The sequence below is a fragment of the Ovis canadensis genome, chromosome 5 (genome assembly GCF_042477335.2).
Source record: "Ovis canadensis isolate MfBH-ARS-UI-01 breed Bighorn chromosome 5, ARS-UI_OviCan_v2, whole genome shotgun sequence".
NCBI lineage: Eukaryota > Metazoa > Chordata > Mammalia > Artiodactyla > Bovidae > Ovis > Ovis canadensis.
Genome location: NC_091249.1, coordinates 20,682,185 through 20,702,367, shown reverse-complemented (window position 1 = coordinate 20,702,367; position 20,183 = coordinate 20,682,185). Strand labels below are relative to the sequence as shown.

The following is a 20,183-nucleotide window of genomic DNA, read 5'->3' as shown; positions in this document are numbered from 1 at the left end:
CTCAGGATTACTGGAGATGCTGTCCCCGGGGCCTGAAGTCCTAAAAATTCCCACCAAGTAAAACATAACTCTCAACTTTAAGGTTGTGAATACTTTTCAAGCGGACAGAATAAAGTCCTACGGATCTACCCTACTCAGTTTGCGGTACTTTGTTATGGCAGCCCAAGGGAACTAACACCAGAGGTGTGTCGGAAAACCAGGGGGTGGGGGTCGATTTGGGACCTGTTGAGTCTGAAAAGCTGTTGGGTAGAGGGGAGGTCCAGGCTGCCGCTCATCCCTATAGGTCATCACACTCTGGATGGCAGTCAAGGACCTGAATCTGGATGGGTTCACTGAGGTGTGTGCCTGGCCTTGGGAGGCCAGGACTCACCCACATCCTAGACTTTCACAACCTGCCAACTTGAGCCCTGCCCCTCCCCCTCCACCACGGACCAAGCAGACTTAAGGTTCCGGGCAGTCTGTGGTCAGCCTTCACACAGCCAGACCTCTAGCCCATGGCAACCTCTGACTTCTCTTTCCATCCGAGAGTTGCACGTTCATCTTATTTTTCGGCTGTGCCCCATACAGCATGTGGGCTCTTAGTTCCCCAACCAGGGATTGAACCCAAGCCTCTGCAGTGGAAGTGCACAGTCTTAACTACTGGACCAGCAGGGAAGCCCCTCGGAGAGCTACACGTTTTTCATCGTAAGTTTTTCCTTTCTCATCCATGAGGACAGATGGTTCTAGATCATCGGGACTGCCTTTGGAACATAATAACAGGGGACCACAACAGGCCAGGAGACAGGGACTCCAGATTTGTCTTAGGAATTGAGATTTTCACATGCCTCTGTTTCCCCGTCTCACAGGGGCCAGCATCATCTGAGCCAGGCATTCTTGAGTCGTTTTCGGTAAATTTCCGTGATTGTGATAGTGGTTTCTCGTCTCTCTCTGGCTTGGTCTAGTGCCCTGCCTGCGCCTTGTGCCCCAGTCCAGAGGAGCCTGGGGTCTGAGAAGCCCCCACAACTTGCCCCTGTGAGGTCTTGGGTGCGTTTTCACTCCCAGGAGGCTCACTTTGCTCATCTGGGACACGAGGACCATTAGCACAGGGGCTGCAAGGAGGGAAATTCAGGGCAGCGTGGATGGAGCTGCACATGCCTGGCATGAGGCTGATGCCAGCTTCAGAGCTAGGTTTAGCCTCCTCCATGCCTTCCTTTCACTTTGGCTCCAGTGTAAGGCCAGAAGCAGAGCCCAGGAGGCCCCAGAATTTTGGTATCAACTGACTTAACTCCCTTGTTACCTGGGAAGGAGACAAAGGCACTGAGAAAAGCAGGTCCTACCCAGGGACACAAAATGGGAATCTCTTACAGAGCTGGGATGCCATCTCCAGCCTTCCCTCCTCCCGCTCCCTGCGAGGCTTAGATGTGCAGAGGGTAATTCAGGGCCCTCAGAGGTCCTGTACCCCACCCCCAAACAGGACTGTTCCTTGCCCAAAGGACTTGATTCATGGCAATGGAAGATGTCCAGTGCTGTGTTATTTATCTATGAAGATGTTCAGTGTTGTGTTATTTATCTGTGAAGATGATCAGTGCTGTGTTATTCATTTCTAAAGAAGTACAATGGTGTTTGTTTATTTCTGAAGTTCAGTACTGGTGGTTTACTTCTGAAGATGTTCAATGCTGCATTATTTAGGGGGAAAAAACTGGAAATAAAATAAATAAATAATACTGGAAATAAGAGGAGAGTTCAGTATGTCACGTTCCATTAATGCATGTGACAAAAACACAGTGTAGCCTCCCGAAGTGATTACAAACTGAATCCATCCTAAGACCCAACAGTTTCACCTCACAGAAATTTGGATGAGTTTTCACCAAGTATGCAAACAGGACAATTACCAACAGTACCATTCTAAAAGCCCTGAGTTGCAAATTGCTCCAAAGCCCATCTGCAGACATGCCGACTGCTGTCTCCACATAGTATGGAGGTGAATGGATAACAGCTCCCCAAAGCCCAGTGGATGAATCTTATGTACACAGGACAGGGTTGAGGGGAGGCATGCCACAGGATGCTGTGTTATGAGACACCAAGAACGGCAAAGCTAACCTGTGCTCCTGGAGGGCAGAGGAGAGCCAGCATGATGGGAAGCTTATAGGGGTTTATTTTTTTCCCCAAATGTTTTTATAATGCTATTATATTGCTCTAGTTGTTCAGGAAAATTTACATTTTTAGAAGATGCTCTTCCTCTCCCCATGGCTGATTACCAGCAATCAGATCAGTTTCCCAACAGGTGCAGACGCCAGGCTCCAACTGACAGGGGCCAGATCAGGCCACCCAGATTGGCCTCTTTCAACGTCTTTGCCTTCTTCCCCATCCTCTGCACGTGGCATGTGGGCTGCGCCCAGTGTGGCCGAGGCTACTGCGCCCAAGTACCTTGCACTAGGTGGTCGGTGGTCTCCCTCTCCACCTCAGGGCTGAGCTGCCGGGTTTTCTGGAGATACTTCAAGACAAAGACATTAGGTGCAAAATGAATCATATTCTGCTCTCCGCAGCCGAAGGGAAGCCGGAGGAGGTTGCTGAGATGGTTCAGAGTTGGCCCCATGACGTCTCCTGGTGAGAAGGAAGAGGACGAATGGGCTGAGGACTGGCCTCATTTAATGCCCTGGCATTGTCCTAGGGACGACTTTCCTCAGAGGGAGGCCCACCCCTGGCCTAACACCAGCCTCCCATTTTCTGATTGCCAGGGCTGCCCTCTGAGACTGGGAGGCATCCTTGCCCATCCAGCCTGCTTGATCTCTTGGCCTTGGTGGACACTTGCTGGCCTTATCTTACACGCTTCCCTCCCTTCTTTAGTTGTAACTCAGGTGTTCTTTCTACCTTTTCATTATGTTATTATTAGTAAACGCTTTTTCCTTTCTAGATTTTTAAATAGGTGCAATTGAGACTATACATTTTCCTCTTAGCACAACTTTAGCTGCATCCCACAAACGTTAAGATGTCAATCCAGTCATTTCACTCCATTCCACATATTTTTTCTGACTTCCAATATGAAATGTGGTTTTCTCTATACCACGAGTTTTCTTATATGTGTGGTATTGTTGGTGTGTTTTTGAAAGTTCTTTTCTCCTGTTATTTCTGACTTACTGTGCTCTCATCCCTCAGTACTCTGTCTCCCTCTCCGTGGCCTTTATGCCCCCAAATATTGCTGATACGCTTCCTGGACTCCCTGCCGACTGCACCTCCCTTCCTCTGCCCACTGAGGCTGCTGCTCCTCCTGCGGCCTCCTCCTGTGGCGGGGCCTGGCTGGCTACTTTCTTGCCGCTTTTTTCTGGGTTTTCCAGTTCTTTGCTACACTGCCATCCTGCTGCGCTGAAGCCACTGGCTGGCACACAGTTACCTGCCTGCATCTCCTCTCCATCCCTGCCTGTCTGTCTTCTCCCCCATGCTCATCACCTCAAGCTGGGCCATCATCCTGAAGGCCACATCTGAATTGATTTCATGCTTCAGAAATCATAAACTCCAGCATCCTCTGACCCGGTGACAACCGCCAAGCTGCCCCAAGCGCCAGGGCTTCCGTCCTCTGATGTCACGGAGACCCAAGACCCCTCCTTCGTGTCTGTCTGCCTCTTCCTGGCCTTTCACGCCCTTCCCACCCTCCAATTTCCAGCACTAGATGGGTCACATAGTCCCCACTTTCCACTCCTGTGCCTGGGCCACAGGAGACAAGCCAGTGCTCAAGAAGTCCCTGGCCACAGCCTCTGACCCCTGCTCAGTAAGCACTCTAAGCATTTGAAATGGTCCTGCCCCTCTCACCTGGACCCCCAGAGCTCCCACCCACCACCCCATACCTGGCTAACTTCACCTGGCCTTTCAGCCTGCTTGTATATCACCCCAGACACACTGCCCTCATGAAGTTCACCACACACCCCTCGGGGTCACCCCACAGAAGGCAAGGACCTGCCTCTTCAGCCAGACTTGAGCCCCCAAAGGGCAGGCTTGGGGTCACCTCTGAGTCTGGCCCCAGCACCCAACACAGAGAAGACACTGGAAGTTGCTTGCTGGTCAGGCGAGTGGGTGTGTGGCTAAAGGCTCCAAAGGCACATGCCGCCCGCAAAACCCAGAATGAGAATGAACCGGAGGTGACACTTGCCCCCATCCTCCCCAAGCCAGGCTGCAGGGCAGACACACCTATGATGGAGGCGGCGGCGCGCTCAGACCCGGGGATGGCGCTGTGCGGGACCCCCAGGGTGAAGGCTTCGCTGTAGCTCTCATCAGCTTCCACCTTCCTCCAGATGCGGAACTCGCCCACAGAACCCCAGCCAGTGGAGAAACCGATGAACTGGACCTCTGGCGGTTTGGGGAGGGTCCAGGCCATGATGACGGATTCATTGGATGGCTCTGGACCATGGCCAACCTGGAAGAAGAGGCCAAGGCTGCTGGGTGCTGGCAGGAAGCAGGCAGCTGGGTTCAGACATGGTCAGAGGCCTTGGCCACCTTCACGGGGTGGGGTGGGATTCTCAGGGCATAAGCAATGAGAGAAACTAGAAACCACACTGTTCGCTGAACACCCAACAGGGACACAGGTGGGGCATCTGCAGGTTCCAAAGTCACTGGGCTCCCCGGAACCTCTGCATATGTGGCTCCCTCTGCTTGAAACAGCCTCTGCTTCAGTTTGCCTGGCGAACTCCTATTCATACTTCAAAACACTACCTGGCTATACTCCTCCTCTAGGAAGCTGTTCACACCTACTTCTTTTCTCTCCTTTGCTTGGCCCAGAAAGTGTCCCGAGTCCTCACCTTACCTGCTCATACCCACTCCCTTTCTCCCTGGCCTCCCAGATCCCTGGGCACCTTCTCTGCCACAGCTCTCACTGGTGTTTTTGGAAGCAACGCCAGGCAGACTGTAAGCAATTTGAAGGCTGCCTCGAGTTTTCCCCCTCTCTTCCCACCTTGCCATCACATCACATGGATAAGGAAGCAACAAGTGCCAGAGGACCAGGTGGTTCCCATGCCCGCCCCAGGCAAACCCAGTCATGCCTGGATGAGCCCGCTGTGCCAGCTGATCCAGAATGTTCTGAATTCATCCCAGGAGAGGATCTTGGCCGTGGGTGTGCTGGCCACCGGCTCACCCATCTTGCTGGTGGAGATCCAGGACCTGGTGTTCTGGTCCCCTCCCAGAACAATCTCGATCATGCCCGCTGTGTCCTGGGGCCCTGGGGACAAGGCCACGCGGGCATCGTTGTGGGCTCGCACGGCCACGTCGAAACGGGTGAGGCGCAGCGGCCGCTGCACGTACTGGAACTCGTACTTGTTGGGCGTGGAGATGTGAACTCTCTCTGGACAGAGGGAAGGAGATGAGGTGTTGAGGGGGCACCGGAAGCATCCTTCCTCCCCCTGCCCCTGCCCAGAGCTGAGCATCAGGACCTCAGGGGACCGGTCCCAGTGTGGCTCCCCACGAAGCTGCAGGAAGCACAGTGGAGTGGAGCGGGTTTGATGACCTCTTTGTCAATAGAGCACAGAAGATGAAACACTCACAGAGATAAATCCTACGAAAGATGGGCAAGACCCGTACGCTGGGAACTGCAAAATGCTGCTGAAACTAAAGATGCAAATCATTGGAGAGCTAGACTGTGTTCGTGGGTCGGAAAATAATATTATGAAGACGTTAATTACCCCCCAGACTGATCTATAGATTCGATGTAATCCCAATCAAAATCCCAGCAGGGTCTTTTGAAGAAATTGCAAAGCTGATTTCAAAATTTATGTGGAAACTCAAAGGATCCAAAAGAGTCAAAACAACTTTGATAAACAAGAAGGACTCACACCATCTGACACTGAGACTTACTCTAAAGCTATGGCAATCACAAGAGGGTTGCATCGGTGTCATTACAGACAAATGCTCCGTGGAACAGAAGAGGGAGTCCAGAAACGGACCCATACATATATAAACAACTGATTTTCAACAAAGTTGCAAGAGCAAGAGCAATTCAACAGCAGAAGTCCTCAACAAATGATGCTAGAACAATGAACTCTCCAGATGAAGAAAAAGGAACTCTGATCCATACCTTGCATGGGCTCCAAGAGTTAACTTGAAATGGATTAAAATCCAAAAACTATAAAACTTTGGGAAGAAACTGTAGGAGCGGGCAAAGATATCTTAGCTACAACAAGAAAAAATAATCCATAAAAGGAAAAAGTGATAAGCATCATTAAAATGAAAACCTTCTGCTCTTTAAAAGACACTATGAAGATAATGAAAAGATACAGATGGGGAGAAATATTTTTGCAAAGCATTCATCTGATAAAGACTTGTACCCAGAATACATTTTTAAGTACTCTCAAAAACCAAATACAAATAAACAATTCAACTTTTAAAAAGCTAAAAGATCAGACCAGACACTTCACCCCCGCAGAAAATACTGATAGCAAATAAGCATATGAAAAGGTGCTTAATATCATGAGTCATGATGGAAATGCAAATTAAAACCATAGTGAGAGACGACTAATACCTATTAGAATGACTAAAATTAAACAGACCATACCAAGTGTTGCTAAGAATGGGGCAGAACTGGCTTATCCAGTGCCTGTGGGAATGCAAACTAGTACTGTCATTTTGGGAAATGGTTTGACAGCTTCTTAAAAAGTTAAAAAACATACTTACTATATGCGTTGGCTATTCCACTTCTAGGTATCGATTCAAGAGAAAGGAAAACACATTACCCATACAAAGACTTGGGCACAAATTTTCATAGTAGCTCATGTGAAATAGTCCCAAACCGGAAATAACTCAAATATCCTTCAACAGGTGAGTAGATAAAAAAGTGTTATGCATATATCCAGGGGAATCCTGCTGAGACTTAAAATGACTGAATTACTGATACACACAACATGGTCAAATCTCAAAATTCTTTTGTTGAGTAAAGGAAGCCAGACAAAAAGGAGAACATTTTGTATGATTCCACTTACATAACATTCTAAAAAGTACAAAGTAATCTACAGAGACAGAAAGCAGACCAGTGATTCTCTAGAGACAAGAGTGGAGAGGAGAGGAATTCCAAAGGGGCAAGACTTTAGGGTTAATAAAAATCTTCATTACCTTAATTGTGGTGATGGCTTCACAGATGTGTCTCAACATTGATCAAACTACACTTAAAATACATCCAATTTATTATATGTCAATTATACCTCAATAAACATGTTAAAAATGTTCCTGATCTTACTCTGAATACAAATCTATTCAGCTTAGTGTGGGTTATAATATAAAAAATACAAACAATGTGCAAATGTCCAGTAATGTTTCAAAATGTTCCGTAATGATCAAATTATGGGGCAGTCATTTAATGGGCCATAAGGAAGCTGTTCTGAAGTGCTGTTTATAAAGACTTTATAAACAATACGTTAACAGGGGAAAGTGCTGAGGATGTATTAAGTGAAAAATGCAAGACATAAAACTATACACTCAGGAGTCACAACGATGCTAAACAATAATCAACCCTAAGCACAACAAAATGTCTTTGTACTGGAACTAGAGGAGAGAGTTTTTGTATTTCTATTTTTATAAATTTTCTCTAGCACATAGGTATTGCTTTCTCCTTTCCCAATTTTAAAAATTGTGATAAAACACACAGAATGCAAAATCTGCCATCTTAAACAATTTTTAAGTGTACAGGTCAGTGGCGTTAAATACATTCACATTGTTTAAACATCACCAGCATCCACCCTAAGAACTCTACTCATCTTGTAAAACTAAAGCTCTGTATCCATTAAACAATACATTTTTAAAAACCACCACCACCAACAAAAAACAATACATCTCTATTTTCCTCTCCCCCAGCCCCTGAAAACCACTCCCCTACTTTTTTGTCTCTAGGATATTGACTACTCTAGAGAGATCATATAAGTGGAATCATACAGGATTTGTACACATACCTTTTTAAAGATTTATTAGGGGGTGCATTTTAGAAGTCTTTATTGAATTTTACAGTATTGCTCCCATTCGAAGTTCTGGTTTCCTGTCTGCAAGGCATGTGGGACCTTAGGTCTCTGACCAGGGATTGAAGCCAAACCCCCTGCATTGGAAGGCAAAGTCTGTCCTAATCATTGGACTGCCAGGGAAGTCCTCATGCAGTGACTTTAAAAACTGTTTTTAATTTAAAATTTACTGAGATAATTATAGACTCATATGTGACTCTGCGTGTGTGCATGCTAAGCTGCTTCAGTCATGTCCGACTCTTTGCAACCTATGGACTGTAGCCCTCCAGGCTCCTCTGTTCGTGGAATTCTCCACGCAAAAATACTGGAGTGGGTTGCCATGCCCTCCTCCAGAGGATCTTCCAGACCCAGGGATCGAACCTTATGATTCCTGCATTGGCAGGCAGGTTCTTTACCCCTAGCACCACCGGAAAGCCCATATGTGACTCTAGGAAATAGCAAAGAGAAATCTTTGACCCAGTTTCCCCAAAGGTAGCATCTCGCAAAATTCTAGTATACTGTCATTACCAGGATACTGGTACTCTTAGAATCCCTTGATCGCATTCAGATTGCTCCAATTCTATTTGTGTGGGATCCCTCTTGTTGAACTTTTATCACCAGAGTCACACCCTTTCTCCCCACCCCAACAACCACTAATATGACCACCATCTCTAAAATCTTGTCATTTCGACAATATTATAAAAAGGATCATTTATGTATTCTTTTAGGACTGATTTTTTTTTTTTACTCAATCCCCTTCATTTCAGTTGCTGCATATTATCAATAGTGTCTTTCTCTTTATCTCTGGTTCATACTCTGACATATGGACAGACCACAGTTTGCTTAACCCTTTACCCGCGGAAGGACATCTAGGCTGTTTTCAGTTTGCGCTGTGCACAGTCAGACACGACTGAGCGACCCCATGGACTGTAGCCCACCAGGCTCCTCTGCCCGTGGCATTCTCTAGGCGAGAATCCTGGAGTGGGTCGCCATGCCCTCCTCCAGGGGATCTTCCCAACCCAGGGATCGAACCCAGGTCTCCTGCACTGCAGGCAGAATCGTTACCGTCTGAGCTCCCAGCTGATATGAACATTTGTATACAGGTTTTTGCATGAGTGTAAGTCTTCGTTTCTCTGAAGAAATGCCTAAGAGTATAATTGCCAGTGGGTATGCTGACAGCGTGTTGTTTTTTAAGTCATCAAACTGTTCTCAGAAACCACAGTGGCTGTACCAGTCTACGTTCCCACCAGCAATGTACGGTAGACCCAACTTGTCCACACCCTGGCCACCTTTTCACATTGTCACTACTTTTTATTTTACTCATTCGGATAACTTACCGCGTTTCAATTTGCGCTTCTCTAAGGGCTTCCCTGGGAGCTCGGTGGTGAAGAATCCACCTGCCAGTGCAGGGGACATGGGTTCGATCCCTGATCCAGGGAGATCCCACGTGCCACGGAGCAACTAAGCCTGTGCGTCAGAGAGGGGAACAGGCAGGAAGGCTAGGGGTACCCAGGAGGAGGAGTTAGGCTGCACGTGTCAGGCATGTCTTTTCTCTCTCTTCAGGGGCAGGAAGAAGCAAACTACAAGTGTCAGACTTTTTTTCCTTCTCTACACAAAATTAAAAGGAGGTTTCTTTTACAATTCTGTGTTGCCAGGATGATGCCTGGTTCCACCTGAACTTAACTTTTCTCAAACCTTGAGCTAACCAATGCATTTTTCTTACAGAAATGTTTTCCTTAAGTTGCATTAATGAACTATGTATCTACCTTAGACTCTGCCTTTCTTCAAGCTGGTTCTGCCTAAGACTCAGAACTGATAATGGTTCAACAAACCAGCATGTTTTACTCATGGAAATGTTCCCTTAAGCTATGTTAATGAAACTGTGTACTTGCTTGGAAACCTGCCTTTCTTCAAGATTTATGTCAATTGTTTTATGGCCCAGGATGATTCACCTTGTGCAATGTTATCTCAAAATTTATGTTGTGGGTGAGGGGTCTGGTGCAACTTAGTTTCGAGACATTTCCTTTCTTTAATTAGCAGCTTGCGAACAGCTATATAACTTCTTGCTATAAACTAGCAAGGGGGCACTCTTTCTGCCGTCTTCTGATGTCTGTGTCAGAAGCTCTCTCTCTCTCTTTTCTACTTTAATAAAATTTTATTACACAAAAGCTGTGAACAGCCTCACCGCTGGACCTGGATCAAATTCCTCTCCCCGGAAGGCCAAGGACCCCAGCGTCGTTCACGGCTCACAGCAGCAACCTTTCACCACAGCTACTGAGCCTGTGCCCTAGAGCCCGTGAGCCGCAGCTACTAAAGCTCCCAGAGCCTGTGCTCCGCAACAGGAGAGGCCACCACCATGAAAAGCCCGCACACCACAACTAGAGAGGAGCTGCTGCTCACCACAACTAGAGAGGAGCCCGCTCAGCAGTGGAGACTCAGCACAGCTAAAAATAAACTGCAAGTCGCCCAGTCGTGTCCGACTCTTGGAGACTCCATGGACTGTCCGTGGAATTCTCCAGGCCAGAATACTGAAGTGGGCAGCCTTTCCCTTCTCCAGGGGATCTTCCCAACCCAGGGACTGAACCCAGGTCTCCCGCATTGCAGGCGGATTCTCTACCAGCTGAGCCACAAGGAAGTCCCCCCAAATAAAGTCATATAATTATTTACAAAATCATTTGAGCATATATGTGATGTCTTGCTACCTACTGAAAAAAGGGGAGGGGGATGTCAAAAGGAAGCCTGGGTCCAGAGCGTGATGTGACTGCCTTGGCAATAGGGAGGTGGTGCACCTAGGGGTTGGCACCACCTGGGGATTCCATCCCAGATCCTCCGCTCTGCCCCTTGGCAAAACCTGCCAGAGGAGCGTCCAGTGCCAGGCCCAGCCCAAGCTCCAAAGTGGAGGGCTCTTTGAGGCGGGGTTGGACGGGGTAGGGTCAGACCCTCCCATAGGCAGCTCAGGCTCACGTTCCTCCCGGCACTGACATGGCCCCACCAAGGCAGAGGCGTGCAAGTGTCTTTCTGTGGCCACTCCACTCACCGGGCATTTCGTACCCATTTCCAGATCACGGGCAGGCCCAATGTCAATTTCAGGGCATCAGGGTGGACCCCAGATCTCACACATCCCGGATTTCCCACATCCTTCTCTGCTACCCCTGGGCTCTGGGTCACTCTCATTCTCCCAGCTTTCGCGTGTTGTGACTCTAAGACCTCCCTTCCCCAGACCATCAGTCCCTCCCTCGGGACTCCAAGTTCCACAGCCCCTTCCCCTGACGGCAATCTCTTTTCTCGTTGGCACCTGCAGTCAACCATCATGACGTGCTTACTTCCTGCCTGGCAGAAGCCCAGTCCTCACTCTGCCTTACATGTGTCCCTAGCTAGGACATTTCAGTAGCTTTGCCATGGTGTCCCCAGCCCCGAGGCAGGACTGGTGTCCACTTGGCAGCAACGGAGTTGCAACAGTGTAGGTGTAAGGGCCAAAGTCTTTGGCAGGGTGGGCGTGGGAGACTCACCGTTGGGACAGAAGAAAGCGCTGTAGGTGTATGATCGGGGGGCTCCTTCAGGCTGAAACAGAGAAATAGGGAGAACTGAGCACCAGTGGAGGCAGTCACTGCATGGGCCGCTGTCCCACGGCTGCAGACTCGGAGCTGCAGAGTCTGGACCCCGCAGAATGATGCCACGAGGGCACGGAGATGGACCCAGTCTCCTACCTCCTGTGTGCAGACGGGGAAACTGAGGCTCGCTTCCCTTTCCCCCGGCTCTAGTCAAACTCATCAACCACACCTAGAGTGATCAGGCTTCTCACATACCCGCCCCGACCTCCTGACCACTCTTTCCACCCAGATCCCAGCCCGGCTTCTCCCCTCTGGGTAAAGAACACAATGACTCAAAGGCTGCCAGGATCCGAGGCCCCGTCTGGCCTGTAAGAGCGCTGAGAACGGGGCTCCCAGGCCTGCCAAGGACGGGGGTCTCTGTCCCACCGTCCAGTGGCTCCTCTGTCTCCTGTCCCTCACGCTCCTGCCCCCACCCCTTCTACGACATCACCCAGTAGGCAGGTGGCTCGTTCTCTTCAAAGGGAGCACTCAAGAACCTCCCTCGTGGTCCAGTGGTTGAGAATCCGCCTGCCAATGCAGGAGACACAGGTTCCAGCTCTGATCTGGGAAGATTACGCAGGCCGCGGAGCAGCTAAACCCGTGCACCACAGCTCCCGAGCCGGTGCTCTGGAGCCCATGCACCGCGACAAGAGAAGCTGCCGAAGGAGAAGCCCGGCCACTGCAGCTAGAGAAAGCCCGTGCGCAGCAACACAGGCCCAGCACAGCCAAAAATGAACAATGTTTTTAAAAAGGGGGAGCACTCGAAACTTAATGGGATACACGTTGCGGGGCTTCACCTGACCCGTGGGATTCCAGCTTTTCCAGGTCTCCTTTCGCAGTGTCAGCAGACTGGTGAGCTGGGGCCACTTGAGGTCAGACCTTAAAGGGTTAATCTTTGACCACTGCAGCCAGACAGCCTCCTGGGGTCCCAATTTCTCCCACTGTGACGGTTCACTTTATTTGTCAACTCCAGACATCTGATCACACGTTACTTCTGGGCATGCCTGTGAGGGCATCTCTTAAAAGAGCCAGCATTTGAATGGATGGACTGTGATGCAAATGGCCCTCCCAGAGTGGGTAACCCCCAAACACTCCACTGAGGGCCCAAATACAACAAAAGGCGGAAGAGGGATGAATCCTCTCTCTGCCAGACAGTCTTTGAGCTGGAGCATCGATCTTCTCTGCCCTTGACGCTCCTGGTTCTGTGGATTTCTCAGCCTCCATGATCGATTTCTCAGCCTCCATGATCGATTTCTCAGCCTCCATGACCTTGTAAGCTTCGCAGGCGGTGCTAGTGGTAAAGAAACTGCCTGCCAGTGCACAAGATGTAAGAGACACGGGTTCGATCCCTGGGTCGGGAAGATCCCCTGGAGAAGGTCATGGCAACCCACTCCAGTATTCTTGCCTGGAGAATCCCATGGACAGAGAAGCCTGGTGGGCTACAGTCCATGGGGTCGCAAAGAGTCGGACACGACTGAAGCAACTTAGCATACGTGATCGTGTAAGCCAACTGCTTATAATAAATCTCTTTCTAGAGAGAGATTTATGTTCTACTGGTTCTGTTTCTCCAGAGAACCCTAATACACCCACTGCTGGCTGGGTGACCCAGGGCCACTCACTTAAATTCCCTGGGCCTCTATTTGTTATCATTGGAAGGACTGATGCTGAAGCTGAAACTCCAATACTTTGGCCATCTGATGCAAAGAACTGACTCACTGGAAAAGACCCTGATGCTAGGAAAGATTGAAGGTGGGAGGAGAAGGGGACGACAGAGGATGAGATGGTTGGATGGCATCACCGGCTCTATGAACATGAGTTTGAGCAGGCTCCAGGAGTTGGGGATGGACAGGGAGGCCTGGCGTGCTGCAGTCCATGGGGTCACAAAGAGTCGGACCTGACTGAGTGACTGAACTGAACTGAACTGAAGATGGAGGTGATGAAGGCATTGACCTTGATGTGAGGGTTAGGTGTACTTCAGACAGGGCTGACGTCTTCTCGGTGCTACTGAACAGCCAGTTCTTGTTAAATCTTCTCATTGCCCTCCCTCCACCCCCTGCCCCCAGCCCTCTGCAGATGCTGCGAAGATGGGCATCATCCACCCAGGGATGACGAGTCCAGGAGGCACCTGTCTGGATCACGTCCACTTCCCGCTATCAACCCGCCTCACGCACACAAGCCACAACCAGATGTCCCCCCTGAGCAACTAGTTGACAGATCTTCAGCAAAATGGCCCATGGCTGGCACCAAGAGGCCAAGCACACCCTTGTGGATGACACCAACTGGATTGTCATCTCATACCCAGCACATCTGACATGGAGTCTGCAGGCTATCTGCTCAGCCACAGGCTCCACGGTGAGCCCCCAAGGTTCTGCTTGGGCATCAGCAACCCCCTTACCAGGCTATCAGCTCAGTCTCTTTTTGGCAAAGAGGTTGTCACTGGACAGGGCCTGGCCATTGTAAACCCATGACAGCTATACAGTCATAAAAATGATTCAGAACTCAGATGTCTACCGATGGGTGAACAGATACAGTGGAACGTTACACGCCATGAAAAGGGATGAGGCACTGAACTGATACCTGCTACAATACAGGAGTTCTATGTGGGGAAAGAGAGTCGCCAGTAGGGCTAATACGAATATGAAAACCAGTAGATTGTAGATACGGCTTCCCTGGTGGCTCAGCAGTAAAGAATCTGCCTGCGATGCGGGAGACGTGCAAAGACCCCCTGAAGGAGGAAGTGGCAACCCACGCCAGGATTCTTGCCTGGGAAATCCCATGGAACAGAGGAGCCTGGCGGGCTACAGTCTGTGGGTTTGCAAGAGTCAGATACGACTGAGCGACTAAACTACCACACCATGTAAGCAGACCTCAAAAACACCCTGCTAAGTGAAAGAAGCCAGAGAGGAAAGCCCACAGAGTGTATGATTCCATTTACACTCAATGTTCACAACAAGCAGATCTAGAGACAGCCTCTGAACCCTTCCTTTGGCGCTGAGCGTGGCCCCTGACCATCCAGGGTCTCCCGGACACACCCCCACCCCAGCATAGCCTTTGAAATAGCCAGTGGGGCTGCTCCTGGCCACTTGGCCCTATCTCCTCTCCCAGCTTAACTCAGAGGGGACTCTGGTGCCAGCCTCTTGCCTTCACGCTGCCCTGGCTTTTAGCTGATCCTGGCTTCCAATCTCCTTTGCCTCTGTGCTTGAGCCAGCTCCCAGTCAGGTTCCAAAACCAGGTCCCTGAGAAATGTCACTTTTCTTATCTCGGGCAGGACTTTTCTGCAACCTTATAGCACATAACAGTGCTTCATTCTGGCCTGTTCTAGGGATTTATCTATTCTGCATATTTCATATACATGGGATGGTACGCTACGCAATCTTCGGTGTCTGGCTTCTTTCACTCAGCATAATGTTTTCAAGGTTCGTCTACACTGGAGCACAAATCGGTGCTTCATTGCTTTTCATGACCGAGTAATGTTCCATGATATTGCGAAACTGTATCCTCTTGCACCATGTTTACTGATTCATCAGCTGATGGACATTTCCTAAAACGGAAAAAGCATCCCTGGCTTATGTCCAGGATCCCCCAGTTGACCATTATAAATGCCTGGATGACAGCAGCTCCCATCTCTGTAGCACTCAGGCCAGGAACTCAAGAGATGCCTTCCACACATACTCTCATTTAACTGCCCAGCAGTTGCCATTTGAACTCAAGGCTGTCACTCCAGAGCCCAACTCTGGCCTAGAGGGCAGACCCCCTTTCACTCCTGTGATGCCTGTGAGGCTCTCCTCACGGCTCTGAATTATGTCGGCCTTCTTTTCGATTCTGTGAACTCCACTGAGACATGGTGGGGTGATCGAAGGCTCTCCAGCAAAAGTTTGAAAGGTCATAATCCCCTGAGCCAGCTGGGTTGCCGGGCGGGATGGCAGCGGCCCCTCTTCCGCTTGACCCAGCACTCATGACGGTACAGCCATCGCCTCCTCCCTACCACGTGCCTCTCAGGAATGGCCTTTCTGTTGTATTCGGCCTCCAACCCGGTAGGTGGCATGTGACGTCTGGTCAGGGTCCATCGTGTAATAGAGCGAGTGAACCGTGCACCCAGAGTTCCCTGGCGGGACAAGATGGGAGAATCCATGCACCCAGCACTCCCTGTCGCATCAGTCTATCTCTCTAATTCATGCTTCAGTCTTTGCATTGACATTTCAGGGCTTCTGAGGGCTACATCACACCTCCCGTCTCCCAGAGCTGAGTGTATATCGCTGGACCAGCGGATGCTGCAGACATTGGATACAGCTGAGCAGTGCGAGTGGGAGGAACAGGAGACTCCTCCTCTGTGCATCTTAGAAATTCTTCTTGCAGAGGAAAGAGACAAGAGCTCCAGGCCTCCAGGTCAAAAGGAGGGCAGACTGTGGCTCAGGAGTGTGCACAGGGCTTTGCAGCGGGTCACTGGGGATTTCTGCATTTCCTGTCGAGGCCATCCCATTCCTGTTGGCTCGTGGAGGTCGTATGCCTCATCCGATGACACACGGGTCCCTGAGGACTCCATCACGTCATGTCAACAAAGCTGCAGCAATGACCTGTCCGCCTCCGGGAGTTCCGCCCAGCTCGCACGTGACTCCTGGTGCTGATGGAAACCATTTGCGCTCAGCTCCACCAGGACCGCAGTGGAGGGAGGGCAGCTGTTTGCAGCTGGGCCACTGGGGAGGGACAACACTCCGGGCTTCAGCCCTTCAGTGGGGCTGCCGCGTGCTCTCTGAGCAGCAATAAACAGGAGTCTGACCAGAGCTCTGGGCTCTAATGCATCCGAGCAGCCCCAGAAAAGATGGGGCATCATTGTTCCCACAAGCCCAGCATTGTGAGATGAGATGCCACGTGCGTTCTCCAACCTCCCCCACGCTGTCGGGTGAGTATGAGCACCCAATCCTTCAGAGCAGACTGGGAATCACAAGACACTCGATGAGCCCCAAGGACAAGTGGCAGATCCCAGATTCACAGCTGAGAGGGGAGGCGAGGTGGGGGGTGGTGGTGGTCTGGGTGACCCGGCTGGAGGCTCTGCGTCCTTCCCGCGCAGGCATTCCAAGGACAGCCCTCCAAATGCCGGCTCACAGTCTCTGCAACTGTCTATGATGAACAGGCAGCCAGGGGAGAAAGGCACGCCACCCTCCACTGCGATCGACCCCGGGGGTCAGGAGGACACTTCCCTGCAGCCTTTGAGAGCCCCACATCACTGCACCAAAGCCTGTTCGGCCGCTTGAAGAGGGGATGACTGCCACGGTCCTTCAGCCCCAGGCCCCAGAGCAGGACTGGTGGGGGCTGAGTGCAAATGGTTTCCCCTGGCTCGGGGAAGGCCCACACACCCCAGCCCCTACCTCACTGGGGAGCCAATCAGGCCCTGGCCAAGTGCCTCGAGCAAGGACATGGGCTTACCTCGACCATCACACTGCGCCGGATGTGGTCCCTTCCGATGGGGACCCTTCTGTCAACGTAATTCTCCTCTGGGGGTCTGACGGACTTCCCATCCCGGCAGCAGCTCGTTTCTCTGTAAGCCAGAGCTTTGGCTGCGGAGATTTGAGTACTCGGTGCTGGTTCTCAAAACAGGACCCCATCCGGCGCTCTTCTGCCCCCGACTCTTGTCCCAGGCTTCCCAGGGATGCATGCACGCATACATGTGCATGATGCATGCTGCATGTATGTGAGGGCACAGATGTGCATGAGTGCGCACGTGTGCAAGTGTGAGGGCATGCTACATTGGGGGGGCACTTTAAGAGCCTGGCTTCCCCCAGAGGGGGCCCCCTACCCCCTGATCACTCTGGACTGGTCCAGACTCCCACAGTAGCTCTCTTGTCCCTCAACCTCATGTTCTGCCCTGCTGACCCTTCCCCCATGCCTGGATTCAGCGCCTGGACCCCTTGGTGTTCTGGAGAGGAGAGATGCCCCAATAAGCACGTGGACCTCACCTGTGATGTTGCTGAGACCCAGGTCGCCAAAGGACAGAACTACCCACGTGGGCTCCGTCTCCCCGGAGGCCACACACGTCTTCTTGGTCAGATGGCGTTTGCCAGGATGTCCGACAAACTGGATGCCCCTGGGAACTGAGATCTTCACATAGACCTGGAGAGGGGGGCAAGCGTCCATGGTACCCAAAATCTGCACACCCTCCCAGCACGCCTCGCTGCCCACTACACTCCATCCACCCTGGAAGCCTTCTCCCCAAACCACGCTCTCCATGAGAAACCCCCTTTGCATTTCTTATCAGAACCAACTACTCGGGCTTCCCTGGTGGTCCAGTGGTTAAGAATCCGCCTTGCAATGCAGGGGACACCAGCTCAATTCCTGGTCTGGGAAGATCCCACGTGAGGCGGAGCAATTAATCCCGCGTGCTGCAATTACTGGGCCCACCTGCAGCAACTGCTGAAGCCCTTGTGCTCTAGGGCCTGTAGTCTACGCTGAGAGGCCAGCATCCTGCAGCTAGAGAGCAGCCCCTGCTCTTCCCAACTAGAGAAAGTCCACAAGCAACAATGAAGACCCAGCACAACCAAACATAAGTAAATGTTAAGAAAAAAAAGAACCGACTCCTCAACGTTGTCCTGCTGGGAGCCCCCTGCTTCCCTCAATCCCCCACACCCTCACTGGTCCAGCTCCCCTTGGAGACCAAGGTCAATTCAAGGGCTGCTTATCCAGCTCCAATCCTCCCCAGCCAAGGGATAAGAGAGGCCACTCCACACACAGGCCTCACAAAGCACTTCCTCTGACCCTCTCTCCAACCATGGAGGTCCACTGCATCCTAACAGAGCTTGGTGTACACGCGTGCGTGCGTATGTGTGTGTGCCATGCATGCGTGCACCTCTGTGTGCACATCTACACGTGTAGCAGGCATGGCACTGCCAGACGCATGAGTGCACGCGTGTGAAGACAAGCGTCTCTGCATACGTGTGCAAGCATACCTATCTACACGCGTGTGCGCACACCACGTATCTATCTACGTGCATGTTGTGTGTCCAAGTGTTTATACCCCTCAACCTACAACATGCTCTTTGCTCCACATCGACTTGTCCAACCAGTAGACGCACAGCACCTAGCGGGTTCAGGCGCCCTCCCAGGAATTCAAGAGACAGATCTGAGCAAGACACACGAGTGACGCCTGAGCCTCAGTGCACCTAAGTCACACACACAGTCAAATGTGTACAAGGAAGCTTTACAGCGGCAAGTGTGACAGAGTGTTTGAATATGGCCTACGGGCAGGCCCAGCCAGACCCGAATGAGAACGGTTGGTCCATTTGGGGGTTCCTCCCTCCATCCCCCTCAAGACACCATTCTTCCAGAAAGTTCTTCCAGGGAGGAAAGAAGAAATCCAAGCATCAAGTATTGATGCAATCCATTTTCTGGGTTCTGGGAGGAACTAACTGTCCAGGCTGAAGGGTGGGATCGGCCTGTTTTCCTGGAACCTCCAGACCAGCACGAGGGAAGTGTGCGTGTTAGCTGCTCAGGCGTGTCTGACTCTTTGTGACCCCATGGACTGTAACCCACCAGGGTCCTGTCCATGGGGCTCTCCTGTTCCTAAAATTGAACACATGGACACACCTGTTGCCCAGCAAGGATGCCTTTTTCCAGCCAACAGGCCAGCCACCAGGGCGTGATCAGAGCTGGACTGGGTACCTGGGGGCCTGCCTGCAGTCCAGGAGAGAGCTTCCCTCGGGGGCCAGCCTGTGATTAGGAACCAGCCTACACTTACTCCAGCTTTTTGAGACTGGAATCCTATTCCTCCTAACCAGGTGTGGTCAGTCACTCAGTCGTGTCCACCTCTCCATCTCTGAGACCCCATGGACTGCAGCCCACCCAGATCCTCTGTCCACGGGATTCTCCAGGCAAGAATAGTGGAGTGGGTTGCCATGTCCTTCTTCCCAACCGAGGGATGGAACTGCACCTCCTGCACCTCATCTCCTGCATTAGCAGGCAGATTCTTTACCCCTGAGCAGTGGGAAGCCCCCTCCCAGTGATAAACCACATTAAAAGGGTGAATGAAGGCTTCCCTGGTGGTCCAGTGGTTAAGAATCTGCCTTGCAATGCAAAGGACACCAGGTCCATCCCTGGTCCAGGAAGACCCCACATGCTGCTGGGCATTTAGCCTCTGTACCACAGCTACTGAGCCCACACACCTAGAGCCTATGCTTTGCAACGGGAGTGGCCGCCACAGGGAGAAGCCTGCACATTGCAGTTAGAAAGTAGCTCCCACTGGCCATAACGAAAGTCTGCCCACAACAATGAAGGTGCAGCCCAGCCGAAAAAAAAGATGAATGATAAAGGTCTGGGTGTTGGGGCCCTGCTCCCAGCTTATCGCCCTGAGCCCTTCACCTGTCTTCCTCGACCCCCTCTGGGCCACCCACGGCCACCGCCCTGGTTGTTGCTGCAGCGGTTCTCACTCAGACTAATGCACAAACCTCCTTCTTCTTTCCCGCGTTCCCAACCAGAGCCTAAAATCCAGCCGGACTGTGTCACAGGCAGCTCTTGGGACAGGCCAACCTGCCTTCTGTCCCTGTCACTTGCGTATACTGTTCCCTCTTCCAGGAATGCCCTTCCAGGCCCAGTGCCCAGCTTAAACATCGCCCAGAGGCTTCTCTACATTCAGAGAAACCAACCCTTTTCAGGGTTTTCT

At 51.2% G+C, this 20,183-nt stretch overlaps 1 protein-coding gene across 2 annotated transcripts in view; it reads right to left on the bottom strand.

Annotated features, from left to right (window-relative positions):
• The window catches only part of CPAMD8 (C3 and PZP like alpha-2-macroglobulin domain containing 8), a 99,952-nt gene that overhangs the window by 28,654 nt on the left and 51,115 nt on the right, over positions 1-20,183 (bottom strand). For both annotated transcript variants that reach the window (XR_011256928.1, XM_069589146.1), the window contains exons 21-26: positions 17,488-17,641; positions 16,958-17,088; positions 11,453-11,504; positions 5,010-5,308; positions 4,162-4,387; positions 2,407-2,583 (exon numbers count right to left, since the gene is read on the bottom strand). Coding sequence is in view for 1 of the 2 variants with exons in the window: in XM_069589146.1 (XP_069445247.1) it covers positions 2,407-2,583; positions 4,162-4,387; positions 5,010-5,308; positions 11,453-11,504; positions 16,958-17,088; positions 17,488-17,641 (1,039 nt within the window). In the remaining variant the exon portion in view is untranslated. The remainder of the gene's footprint in view (positions 1-2,406; positions 2,584-4,161; positions 4,388-5,009; positions 5,309-11,452; positions 11,505-16,957; positions 17,089-17,487; positions 17,642-20,183) is intronic.